This window comes from Protopterus annectens, chromosome 12.part0 (genome assembly GCF_019279795.1).
Source record: "Protopterus annectens isolate FY-2018-M chromosome 12.part0, PAN1.0, whole genome shotgun sequence".
Taxonomy (NCBI): domain Eukaryota; kingdom Metazoa; phylum Chordata; order Ceratodontiformes; family Protopteridae; genus Protopterus; species Protopterus annectens.
The window spans coordinates 1,312,895,749-1,312,908,395 of record NC_056746.1 but is presented as its reverse complement, the minus strand read 5'-3'; the positions used below and the strand labels follow the sequence as shown (position 1 = coordinate 1,312,908,395).

Here is a 12,647-nt window from a genome sequence, read left to right as displayed (position 1 = left end):
AGGTGCTGCTGAGGTGGGGTGGGGGGTACTCTAATGGAGTGAGGATAGGCCAAAAACTGGTCTTCTCCACAGCATCCGACTCTCGTCAGGGAATGGAGGACTGACTGGGATTCCAGGGCAGCAGTGAATGAGTTCCAGGACTCTTGCCTAGTCTGAGAATGTCCATTTCCCATTCTGCCAGAATGAATGGGCCATATGGGTACAGGTAGACAGTACAGTTGTGTACACTTAACATAAATGTAGATGTTTGAGTGTATTCATTGTTGCTGTCATCACCTGTGGGTTATCCCTGCTGTGGTAGCTCTTGGCTGGCCCGAATACCAGAGTCAATGTTTATGTGTCAGCTGCTGTCGTCTGTAGACTGACGTAAGGTCATCAGTGCTGTAAAGCAAGGCAGCTGATGCCATTACATCAGTTTTTCTTGCCCTAACCAGACAGAAGCCTCAGTAGATAAAACACAGAAGACAAGGTGGTGAGCAACCCCCAAGAAGCTTATGTCTCCCAAAGAAAAAAGATATAAGGGGGAAGGAGGGAGGGAAACTAGGACTGCAACAGTGAATACACTCGAACATCTACATTTATGGTAAGTGTACACAACTGTACTATGTTCTTTGTGTTTCACTATTGCAGTAATCACCTGTGGGAACATTCCCAAAGCTGAAGAGAGGGGTGGTAGGATAGTGAAGAGACCTAGGCACGGGTAAGGAGGCCCTGCAGTACCGCAGATGCAAACCCTGCCCTAGCCTTGTAAAAAAGAGGAAGGTGATAATGCTTTGTGAAGGTATGGACAGAGGTCCAGCTGGCAGCTTCCAAGATGTCCCTGGTGGGGACTCCTCTGAGGAATGCTGTGGAAGTGGAGGCTGCCCTAGTGAAATGGGTGCGAACAGACTTAGGGGGAGGTTTCCCATGAAATCTGTAGCAGAAATGGATACAGTGTGATATCCATTTAGAGATAGTCTGCTTGTAAATGGGCTTCTGCTCTGCCCCAAGGCAAAACTGATAAGAAGTTGGTCTGTTTTTCTGAAGGGTTTCGTACGGTCCCGGTAGTATGTGAGCTGCCTGTGCACGTGCAGGGAGTGCAGGATTCTTTCCTCTTTGTTTTGAGGGCTGGGGAAGAAGGTAGGCAGATGAATGGTCTGGCTGAGAGTCACATTTGATATCACCTTTGGCATAAGGAGGGGTTGGTCCTAAGGGACACCCTGTTTGCATGGAAAATGATGTCTGGCTCAATGGCCATCAGTGCCTGCAGTTCAGAAACCCTTCCGGCTGAAGTGATGGCCAGCAAAAAGGCAGTCTTCCAACAGAGGAATTTCAGTTCTGCTGATGCAGCAGGTTCAAAGAGGGGTAGAGTCAGTTTTTCCAGAACAAAATTAAGGTCCCAGGCTGGCGTGGTAGGCCTTCTGGGAGGTCTAATGTTAGAAGCCCCTCTTAGGAATTGCTTAATCAAGAAGGTGAAAGAACAAAGGCTGGTCAGTGTTAAACTGAGCAGAAATGGCTGCAGCATAACTCTTAACTGAAGAAAAGGAGAGGCCACTATTCAGTAACTCCGCTAGATATTCCAGGATGAGAGGGACCGCAGGTATGGATGAACTGGCCTCTCTGGCCAAGCACCAGGAGCAGAATCTTTTCTATTTTCCTGCGTAAGATCTTCTGGTGCTTGGCCTTCTGGCCTCTGTGAGAATGTCCAGCACCCGTTTGCTTAGCAAGGACCCTTCCCTTACCTTGGGAGTATCAGCCATGCTGATAGCTTGAGAGTCTGCAAGTCTGGGTGAAGCATTTCCTCCTTTGCTTGAGTCAAGAGGTTTGGGGTCTGTGGAAGCTGACAGGACAGAGGTGATGTGAGGTTGAGCAGCAGGGGGTACCAATGTTGCCTGGGCCAATCTGGAGCAATGAAGATGACCTTGGGCCCCTCCTCCCTGATCTTGATGAGTACCCTGGGAACCAGAGGAAGAGGGGGGGAGGCGTACACAAAGAGGGAGTTCCAAGGGAAGGTTAAGGCATCCACCTTCCATGCAAGGTGGTGAAATTCCCTGGTGCAAAATTTCTTTAGCTGATGGTTGAGATGTGAAGCAAATAGGTCTACCTCTGGGTTTCCCCACACTTGAGTGACTCTGCGGAAGATTTTTCCGTGGAGCTGCCATTCATGGGGGTCCACAATGTGTCTGCCTAAGTGGTCTGCCAGGGTGTTGTTGATTCCTGGGAGGTATTGGGCTATCAGGTGTAATCCCATGGAAGAGGCCGTCAGCCAGAGGTTCATGGCTAGCCTGCACAGGGGGTAAGATTGAGTCCCTCTCTGTTTGTTGATGTACCACATTACTGTGGTGTTGTCTGTTTTGACAAGGAGAACCCCTGGCTTGAGATGAGGCTGAAAGGATGTCACAGCCTTCTGTACTGCAAGCATTTTCTTCTGGTTGATGTGCAAGGGAAGGTGTTGGGCATCCCAAAGACCCTGGGTGCCCTGCGCCCTAGATGGCCACCCCAGGCGACTTCTGCAGTGTCGGTGGTGAGGGTCTGGCCTGATGGGCGGTGGATGAAGGGGAGACCCTGGTTCTTGGCACAAGCCTCTGCCCTTATACAGGGGATCAGAGGGAGGAAGGTCTCCAGAGGTTCAGCATGCTGGCAACAAAGGTTCCTTAGGTACCATGAAGTTTCCTTATGTGCAGTCTGGCCAGAGGAATGAGAAGGATGCAAGAAGCCATGTATCCCAGAGCTTGCAAGAACCTCCTTGCTGTGAGCTGACTTTAGGACGCCAGCTGAGTAAAGAAGAGTGACAGGAATTTCTGCTTCTCTGGGGTAAGGAAGGCCATTTGTGATGCTGTGTCCAGCAGAGCTCCCAGGAAGATGATACTCCTGGAGGGAGTCTGCTTTGATTCCCTCTCATTGATGGTGAATCCCAAGGAAGTGAGAAGGGTCTTTACAAAGAGCAAGTCCTGCAGGAGCTTTTCTTTGCTCTCTGCTTGGATGAGGCAGTCATCCAGATTGGGATAAATCTGAATGTGTTTCTGTCTGCAGAATGCTATGGCTGGGGCCAGGCATTTGGTGAAAACCCTGGGAGCAGTAGATAAGCCAAAGGGAAGAGCAGAGAATTGAAAGTGCTGTGAACCTGCTCTGAAACGCAGGAATTTTCTGCAGGACTCCCTTATGAAGATATGGAGGTATGCATCTTTTTGGGCCACGGTCACTAACCAGGCATTTTTTGTCAGCATAGGCAGCAGCTGCTGCAAGGTTAGCATTCTGAATTTGGGGACCACCAGGGAGGTGTTCAGAATGGATATATTCAGGATGGGGCGCCAACTGCCCTCCTTTCTGGGAACAAGGAATAGCCTGGAATAGAAGCCTTTGCCTGCTTGATCTGTGGGAACATTTTCCACTGAACCCTGGGATATGAGGGTTTGGACTTGTTTTAATCCCTCTGCCCACTGATTTGGAGGTAAGTCTGGGTACCCTTCGGGGATTGGAAGTTCATAGAAATTGAATTTGCATCCTTGAAAAATGATCTTTAAGACCCATTGGTCCTTGATTACAGACAGCCAATTTTCTTTGCAGAGAGACAGCCTTCCTCCGAGCTTTTGGGTGAAGGGAAGTGGGGAGGGGGGGTCACTGAGAGTTGTCATAGAGGGATGGCTTAGAACTCACTGCCTTAGAGGTGGATGTGGTCCACTGTTTGGTTTTCTGTTGTCCCTGCTGTAGGGACCTGGGTGGCCAGTCCCTGCGGGGCTTAGCTTGCCCCTGTCTGTTCGGGGCAGGAAAAGACCAGTGCTTAGACAGAAAGTTCCTGCTGAATCTAGGAGGTTGAACTTAAAATAAATCTTTTACTGTTTGCATAGATTTTGCTTTGTCTTCCATTTTCTTAAGCACATTTTCTGCTTTTTTCCCCAAACAAGCGGTCTTTGTCCAAAGGTGTATCAATTAATTTAGACTTGACATGATCAAGTAGAGGTTGTTCCTTCAACTATGCATGTCTCCGAATGACAGATACAGACACTGGTGCCCTGCTAGAGGCTTCTAATGCATTATATCCACAGTGTAAAGAATGCCTAGTCACTTGACAAGAGGAGTGCAATAAATCTACTAGATCCTTACAACTGGCACAGTCAGGAAAAGTAGAAATCTTTTGCTTTAATGGTTCCAAAGTGTGCTGTTGACATTTTAACATACAGAATTGACAGTTGAGAGCTCTGATGGCCAAGGTTGCAGAGGCGTATACCTTTTTCCCCATCTATCCAGAGCTCTGGCCTCTTTATCAGAAGGAGTAGGGTTCTTTGCTGAACTTGCCCTGGCTCCTTTGGGGCCCTGTGTAATGACCTCCAGGTCTGCAGCAGGATTACGGTACAGGAATTTGCAGGTGTCTTGTACCCTGTAGTACCTGTCAGACTTACTGGGAGCAGAAGGAAGGGCATCCAGGGCTAAAATGGATTCAAGGAAAACATCATCCACCACATCTAAAACAGGGAGGATGGCAAGAGGTCTATGCTGACGAAAGTCTAGAAATTCTCTTAGCCTTTTCTTGGATTGAGGGAAGTCCTGAGATTCCCATTGAAAATGCTCCCTGAGGGTATGGAGGGTTCCCCAAAGAAAAATCTTCTGGTGGGAGGCAGAAGGGATGGATTATTCTGCATCTGAATCCTCATAAGCAGTAAGAGGTTGCTGATCCTCTTCCAAGTCTGAATAATCTGATTCCTCAGAATCCTGTTCCATCAATAATTCTGGAGAAGGAAGTCTTTTTCTTTTAGAAGAAGAGGCCTGACTGCCCCTCATAAGGAAAATAAGATCTACCACCATATTAAGCATCTGGGCCTGGGATGGAGGGGCAGGAGGAAGGTGATGGCTAGAGGAAGATTGCCTAGGGTTGGCCTGGCTTCTAGGCCTAAGGGAAGTCATCGGTCTGAGATTAGCAGTAGTCGGGTGCGAAGAAGTCAGTTTCTGACTGAAATCGGTAGTACAAAGGACATCCTCGGAAGCCAGTACCTGCCTAGCAGCTCCAGACCCAACCGAGGTGGAGACAGCCAAACGCTCTGAAGACGAAGAAGATTTCTTCGGCATACAGGACTCTGAAAGGGTCTCAGTAGAGGCCTGCATGGCAATCACATTGGGCATCAGGGGCTGCGAAAGCGCCTCTATAGACTACCTGTTTAGCGGAGGAGTCAGCTGAAGGCTTGGCCTTGTGAGGTCTGTCTCTATCCTTATCCTTACACTATTGCAAAGGTTCTGCTGATGGTTGGCTAACCGACGCCATATGAGAAGATGGAAGATGAAAATAGCTATCAACAAAAAGAGCTCTCCGACGAACAGTTCTTGCATTAAAGAGGGCGCAAAACTGACAGCGGGCTACTTCGTGGTCTGGCCCTAAACAAGTAACGCAGTAAGAATGGAAGTTGTGGGATTTGCTTTCCAGGGGCCAGATAATTGTTAAATTTTTCAGACATCGGTTAATGCAAGAAAGAGAGATCCCTAATGGGGTACTTAGCTTTAGACGTTTTCAGCTGATTTCCAAACTCTGGTAGCAACCGACCGGCACACTTGCAAACTGCTTCTGCTAAGGGCTCCAAGGCAAGAAAGTCTTGTTTTATAGCACTGACGACCTGACGTCAGTTTTCAGGGACAGCAGCTGACACATAAAAACACTGACTCTGATATTCGGGCCAGCCGAGGGCTACCACAGCAGGGATAACCCACAGGTGATGACAGCAACAGTAAAACACGAACAACATCAGCTATTGTCAAGTGAAGTCCTGGGGAGGAACAAAAAAAAAAAAAAAAACGCAGAGAAATTAACAGCACAATAACTCTTTTGAAGTATAAGCTAGTGTAGAAAATACACTAATAAAGTATGTAGACATATTAGGGCTAAAACCTTTGACACAACCACCTCAGGTGACAAAATTCTTACACAGCAGCAGCAGCAAGCTAAAGGCGCTCATATCTGCAGTTTGTTTGTGTGAGTATCTATGTAAAACGAGGGTAAACTATAAGGTATATTAATGAGATTAACCTCTGTAATTAGCTTTCTAGGACTGTACTACAGTCCTAGATACAGATCTTCTTAGGTCCCTGTACGTACTTGATTATGGACCAGTTGGCTACTCCATAAACTTTAAAACTCAGTAAAGTAACAAGAATAACTAAATTCCATCAGATGCATAATCATTTATCCTACAATATGGTCCTTTATGCAAGAGTAATACCTATGAACGCTTTCAAACAAAAGTAATCCCACAGTATGATCCTTTATTCAAAAGTAACGTTCAACAAGTGTTTTCTTCCAAAGGGCTTCATCACAGGTTAAAACAGCCTATAATGTTCGCTTGTTTTTCTTATCGTTCTTCTGACCTTGACTCTAGAACCAGTGGTCTATGACAGTACTGGAAAACTGGTGTCCTAAGTGGAGGATGTTGTACTCTCATACATACACACACACATACACAAAACCACACACACACATTATATGTATTCTTGCAAAAATGCCACCACATACAATTTAACTATCAGTAGAGAGACAGATGTGTTTACGGGATATGCATCATACTTTGCTGACTCAGTACCAGCAGTATAATATGGAAATTATTAATTGAAACCTATAGTATTTACTATGGCAGGCATATTAACAATAATGCACTGGACAACTTTAATGCCCCATGCAAATGTATCGCTTTATGCAATTATTGATGCACTTTTAGGATGAGGGAATGAGAATGCTACTTCTCATGAATCTAAGGATGCTAGAAATACATTTTAATCAGGAATCTGCCAAGTCATCTGCCTTTTATCAAATACTGTTGCTTTAAAAGGGTAGTAAGAAAGTTAAGTGTTGGAAACAAAAATGCAATCTCATTTATGTTTCTATAAATTACTTTTAAGGTTTCTATCAGTATTAATGGGTGATTAAAATGCCTATATTTTTGCAAGTACTATTTTTTAAAAAGATTAAGATGACGGTCTTTTCATTAGTCAGCTGTGTTTATACACAGACATACCAGTTTCCACAATGTTCCTTGAAGCACTCTGTTACTGATTTTATTACACATGAGCAGTAACTATACTACTGCTGTCAAAGTCAAAAGTTCATGACACTTCCATGAATGCATGAATTTCAAGACATTCCTGTACTGATCAGAACTGCACAGATATTTGTCTGTTTGCCACTTAAAATAACATTTTCTCTTACTAAGGATTCTGACATAACATAAAAGACAATGTCATAGAAATGCTCCAGTTACAACCCGGGTACTGTTACCTTACCCAAAAGAAAAAGAAGCAGTAGGAATAGATAACAGCTATTAATTCTTTTTCTTACAAAATTTCATTAAGAGTATTAAACAGCTACGTCCAGAAAAAATAAACAGAATTTCTTGAGAATTACTTTAAGCAGACCATTGTGTAGTTACCATTAAAGGACAAGCATTTTGCAATGAAAATCAAAAGACCTCTGTCTTGCATAAAAAGACAGGTCTCAGTTGTACTATTTTAACTCTTGATTTATGTAAGTAACAGAAACTTAACTGAACCAAACATCACTGCAAAATGAAATTCTAGTTGTAACAAGTTTTCTGTCTGATGGTGCAAGACTTGTTACATACCGGTGTTACCGTCATGACCACGGGACCTATAACACTGTTAGTTTCCATTCCAGGTTGTGGCTGCATGGGAGATATTATGTTGCCAGGCAGTGCGTGAGGCTGTCCTGCAGCATTTAATGTCACTGGCGTAATACGTGCGGGACCTCTGCTGACAGCCAGAGAGTCCTAAAAAGGTAAAGAGCAATAAATAGGCTTACATAAAACACCAGCAAAACGCAGGAAATACTTTTGTCTTTCTTATTTTCCTTTTTTTTTTTTTTTTTAAACTTAATACACTTTGAGTTACAACATAAATATCCAGTACTTAAGAGATGAACAGACAAGGTACTACGGTGCCTATAAATGGGAGCTACTAATCCTCCTTCACTTTGGTAATGCAAAGATCTTTGCTTCATGTCAACATTCAGTACCTATTCTTTATGTGAACATAAACTAAATTATTAGAAGAAGTTATCTTACTGAGAAAAACAACGCAGGTCACTGCTGTAGGTACAGCAGTACCTACTACACAACGCAACAAAACATTACTCTAGCAGACTTCAAAGAACTAGTGCCGTTACTGTGGGAAGGCAGAATATTTCTCTGCATGTCATGCCTTGGCTTTCAAATTACTGCCACAATACCAGACCACGTGAAGTATGCAAGTATTTTTCTTATACAACTAGTAAAAATAAATAAATAAATCACCACCAGAAACTGCAAACCTGATTTTTGTTTACTTAAAAGAGATATCAGTTACATTATTAAGTACAACACAATAAGAGGGCCTTTACTTCTGAATGAAGGGCACAGTACTAATTATCCAACAGTCAGACTGTGAATGTAACACCACCACTACAGATCATGACAAAACTTACATATGTGTGTAGCAAGCTTAAACTCAAAAGTCTTTCTCAAAAATAACTTGCACAAAAAAAATAAAACAAGCAGTATTTTGTAATCATAAATAAAGTATATGGTAAAAAAAAGCTCAAACTGAAGAAACAAACATAAAGTGAAGAATGCATTGTCGTTACATGCAAGCAGGAGAGTGATAAGGGTCTAGCCACCAGTTTTTGTATACTAGCAGTGAAGGTACGGCACATAATTTTAAACAGAATGCACCTTTGTACAATGCTTCTTAATTAAGACCTACATTTGAAGCTTGAATATCAAACATTTTCAGCTATGAATCAGATATTGGTCGTGACCATCAAAACATACAACTTGTAAGAGAGCTTACCAAGGCTGCACCTGTGGGTATGATCCATTCTCTTACAATTCTAACAGCCCACTTTAAGCAATGGCTACACAAAACAAGAGGCTTCACCATTCCCTAAGTAAAGGCTTCAATGACTAGAGTGTATCCTGGGACCTGTGTGTTGCAATAAAATGATTTCATAATGTGCAGTGGTGAAACCTGACAGCCTAGAATTCTTTTTACCAGTTGATATGTGATCATCATCAGTGAGAAAGAAAAGTTTGTGTAAGTTTACTCACCATACACAAAAGTTATGCACTTAAAATAATGACAGATCTGGATGAGAAGGTCCACCTTCAATTTCCAGTCAGCTCAACATTGGGAATTTTCTCCAGGTTACACCTCCACCCAGTTTTCTGTACTTTTCTGTGCTGTAGCTTCCTTTGTAGATCTACAGTATGCCACTCAAAAGCAAAACACAAGACTAACCAGCAAATAAACATAAATGCTCCCTACACCATGCCCACCTGAAGCCGAGGGAAGAGCGTAGGAATGCTATAGAAGATGAACTTCATCTTACAGATCCATCACAGATGTGTTGTTATAATTGCATAACTTTTATATCACAGATGAGAAGGTCCATCTTCCCTAACCAGTAAGACAGACTCTCAAGCTCATCCTACTGGGTGGTCCTCGTGAAAAGACACCTTGAATGATTCTGGATCTGAAGAAAGTATGAGACCAGGAGACTGCATATATCCTATAATGTCTCTAAAAGTGGGATTCCATTAAGAGCAGGGGACCCACGCACACACACACATGCACAACAACGTCTTGCATCACAAACTACCTTATTGTAGCAGGGACAAGAAACAAGTCCAAAACTGGTAGGTCTAAAGGACAAGGCTGCATTCTTCTTATTTTATGTACCCCTTAATACAACCATGCTGACCTTGTAAAACTCAAAGGTAAAATTTAAAATCCTTTTACTTTCACAATAAAGTAATATTTCACTGTACTCAATACCTATGAATGTAATACATCCAGGAACTTCAATGGTTTTCACAACGAACTTAGGATTATGGCACAAAGGAATAGTTAAGCCAGCTGTGGTGGCATGGATGAAAAAAAAACTGAATGTAATAGAGACAATCAGAGTCTCTAGTTAGAGGATCAGATACTTGACACAGCTGTCAAGAGGAGTGGGCATAACCATCCTATGTGATTTGTCAAAATCCCTCTGAAAAGGGGCAGCATTGTACTGACATCCTCAAGGGTGGGCTTTCAGCCCATCAAGCCACTGTCTACTGGCAGCCCTCATTATCAACAGCATAGCAACGAGTACTGCAAATGGATGGCATTGTGGGTCCCTCATTCAAGGGGTGGTGTAAGGCCATTCAAAATGCCACAGAGCTAGGATGCCAGAAGGGACACAAGCAACATTCATAATTGCCTTAAAGAAGGCCTTTCCAAAAAGCTCTTTTATTTGTGGTTCTGGGGACTCTGCAATATGGTGGAACAAATGATCATCAAGACAATGCTCTTCCACATACAACTCTAACCCTACAAAGGTCAACCCCAACCTTGGTAATCTAACTTTTGCCGCCATAAATGTTAGAAGCATAAGAAAGAAAACTGTTAAACTACATGCATGGATTACCCAACTTAAGCCTGATATTCTCAATGTAACTGAAACTTGGATTAAACCCAGCATAAACTACTCCGCAATTACACCTTTCCGCTATAATGTCATCCGTGATGACACTGTAAAGATGGTGGTATTGCTTTAATATTTCCCAACAATTACCACCTTTCCCCCCTACAACAAACCAATACCGAAATTCTCTAACTCTCCGCTAGACTAAGTTAAAAACCTTTCCCTTAAAATGTCGATGAACCTCATATGAACTTGTCTATATTCTCCAACTTTGACAAACCTGGTAGTATTTTTAGTTTTTTCTTTCTTCTTTTATCTTTATTACATCTTCAAGATTCTCTCTACTAAACATGCTGTATGAACAACAATCACATATTACTACCTGCTACACTTTTAATTGCATGTCTAAACCACTATGCTTATGTAAATATCTTATGCAATCATGTTATCTGTTATATTTTATAACTGTATGTGCAAACCACAATGCTCATGTAAATATCTTATGTATAGTATGTTAGTAATTGTTTCTGGAGCTTTTCTTCTCGGGCCTCCGCTGAAAACGGACAGCTCTGTCCAGTTGGACCTCCCCAGTAAACAAATGTAAAATAAATAAATTCAATTCAGTAGAGCTTTTCTGGAAGATATCCTACACTGAATATCCATAACAATTCCACAAGAAATATTACTAGGTGATGTGAACATCAATAGGATGTGCATAAACTCTAACTTCCCTTCATTATAGCATGGACTTATTTGGTTTCACACAACTAATTAAAAGCCCCACACTTTATAGTAAGACATTAAATTTCCTATTAGACTGCATCCTAGGATCGGACCCTAGCAAATACACCACCTCAGGTACATTGGGAGACGATCACTGAGGGAGTCAATCAATACAGCCAGACATCTCACACATCCACTTAAAAAGCCCATATGCAGTACCTAACTTCTGGCTGAAAGTATTAACATCTTTACATGAAGATTTAGCCATGAGTAAGAACTATTTATATGCACCCCCAGAGGAAACACCAACCTAGTTAACAGGAAAAACGATACTCCTCCTTAAGAGTGAACCTGTAAAACATCCTAAAATCTACAGAACAATAACTTGCCTTCCAAAGATGCATAAACTATATACTGGAATTGATGCCAACAGAGTTTATTGTCATTTAGAAGAAAACTCAATTGTCGCAACAGAACAAAAGGGTAACAAAAGAAAGTCATATGGAACAAAGGATCATTTGTTGTTAAATAAAGTCGTAATGGATGATCATACAACTATTGAAGTCACTTCTCATAGTTAATTACTGGAGATGACAGTGGATGATTATCATAAATTCAACCTGCATATGCAAAGTTGCATAAGAAAACCTCATAAAAAAGGGATGCTTTATACAGCCAAAAACTTTCTCGCCGACACAACTACTTTATGGTGTTCCCATCCTTACTAGCCTTCAGGTATCACAAAAATAAAAACTTGAGCAATGTTATGACAAAGTTACTACATTTGCAGCAAATACCCCTTTCAGAACCCACCTAAATTAGTTAGAACAACTCCCATCAACTAATATATATATATAATATATATATATATATATATATATATATATATATATATATATATATATATATATAAAATCAGCTTCTAAACACCTATAAAATTATCCAGAATCCATCTGCTTGTCCAGCATTAAATAGTATTCTACACAACTATGTTGCTAGTCAGTCATTACAATCCAATGAAAGAAAAACTGCTATCTGTCCACAAAACCTATCAAATCTGCTGGGCATTGCTGTATAGTACCATGTTGCAAAAGCCATTAGGTTAATACCCTCCCTCCTATCCATCAAAACCATTCTGAAAGACTTCTTAGCCAAAAGCTGGTTCTGTTCTTGCTAAACACCAGGATAAACTCTCTCTCTAAATGTGGACAAATACCTATTCATACCTTACATCTCCTTACTCTCCCTTCTTCACTCACTTCCTTACTTCTATCACTTACATACTAAATATACCATAAGCCTGCTTTTCTCTCACTTCATACTGCAATTCCTGTTCGTATTATACTAACTTACTTTTAATTTCTCTATAAACAGGCTAAAATTTCTCTAACTGTTCAATCGTTGTCTCATAACTTGTATCTGCTCTTAACCAATGTTTTCATATTACGTCTAATTTGCTACAAATGCTTAAACTGTATTGGTTTTTGTATTATTTTTAATGACTGTAAAA

The 12,647-nt window shown here is 41.8% G+C and overlaps 1 protein-coding gene across 3 annotated transcripts in view; it reads right to left on the bottom strand.

The window, feature by feature from the left end:
* Positions 1–12,647, bottom strand: part of TAF4 (TATA-box binding protein associated factor 4) — a 641,126-nt gene that overhangs the window by 235,297 nt on the left and 393,182 nt on the right. For 2 of the 3 annotated variants that reach the window (XM_044090373.1, XM_044090374.1), the window contains exon 6: positions 7,578–7,742. The exons of the other annotated variant lie outside the window; for it this stretch is intronic. In XM_044090373.1, the coding sequence (XP_043946308.1) occupies positions 7,578–7,742 (165 nt within the window). The remainder of the gene's footprint in view (positions 1–7,577; positions 7,743–12,647) is intronic. 3 annotated transcript variants of the gene reach the window in all.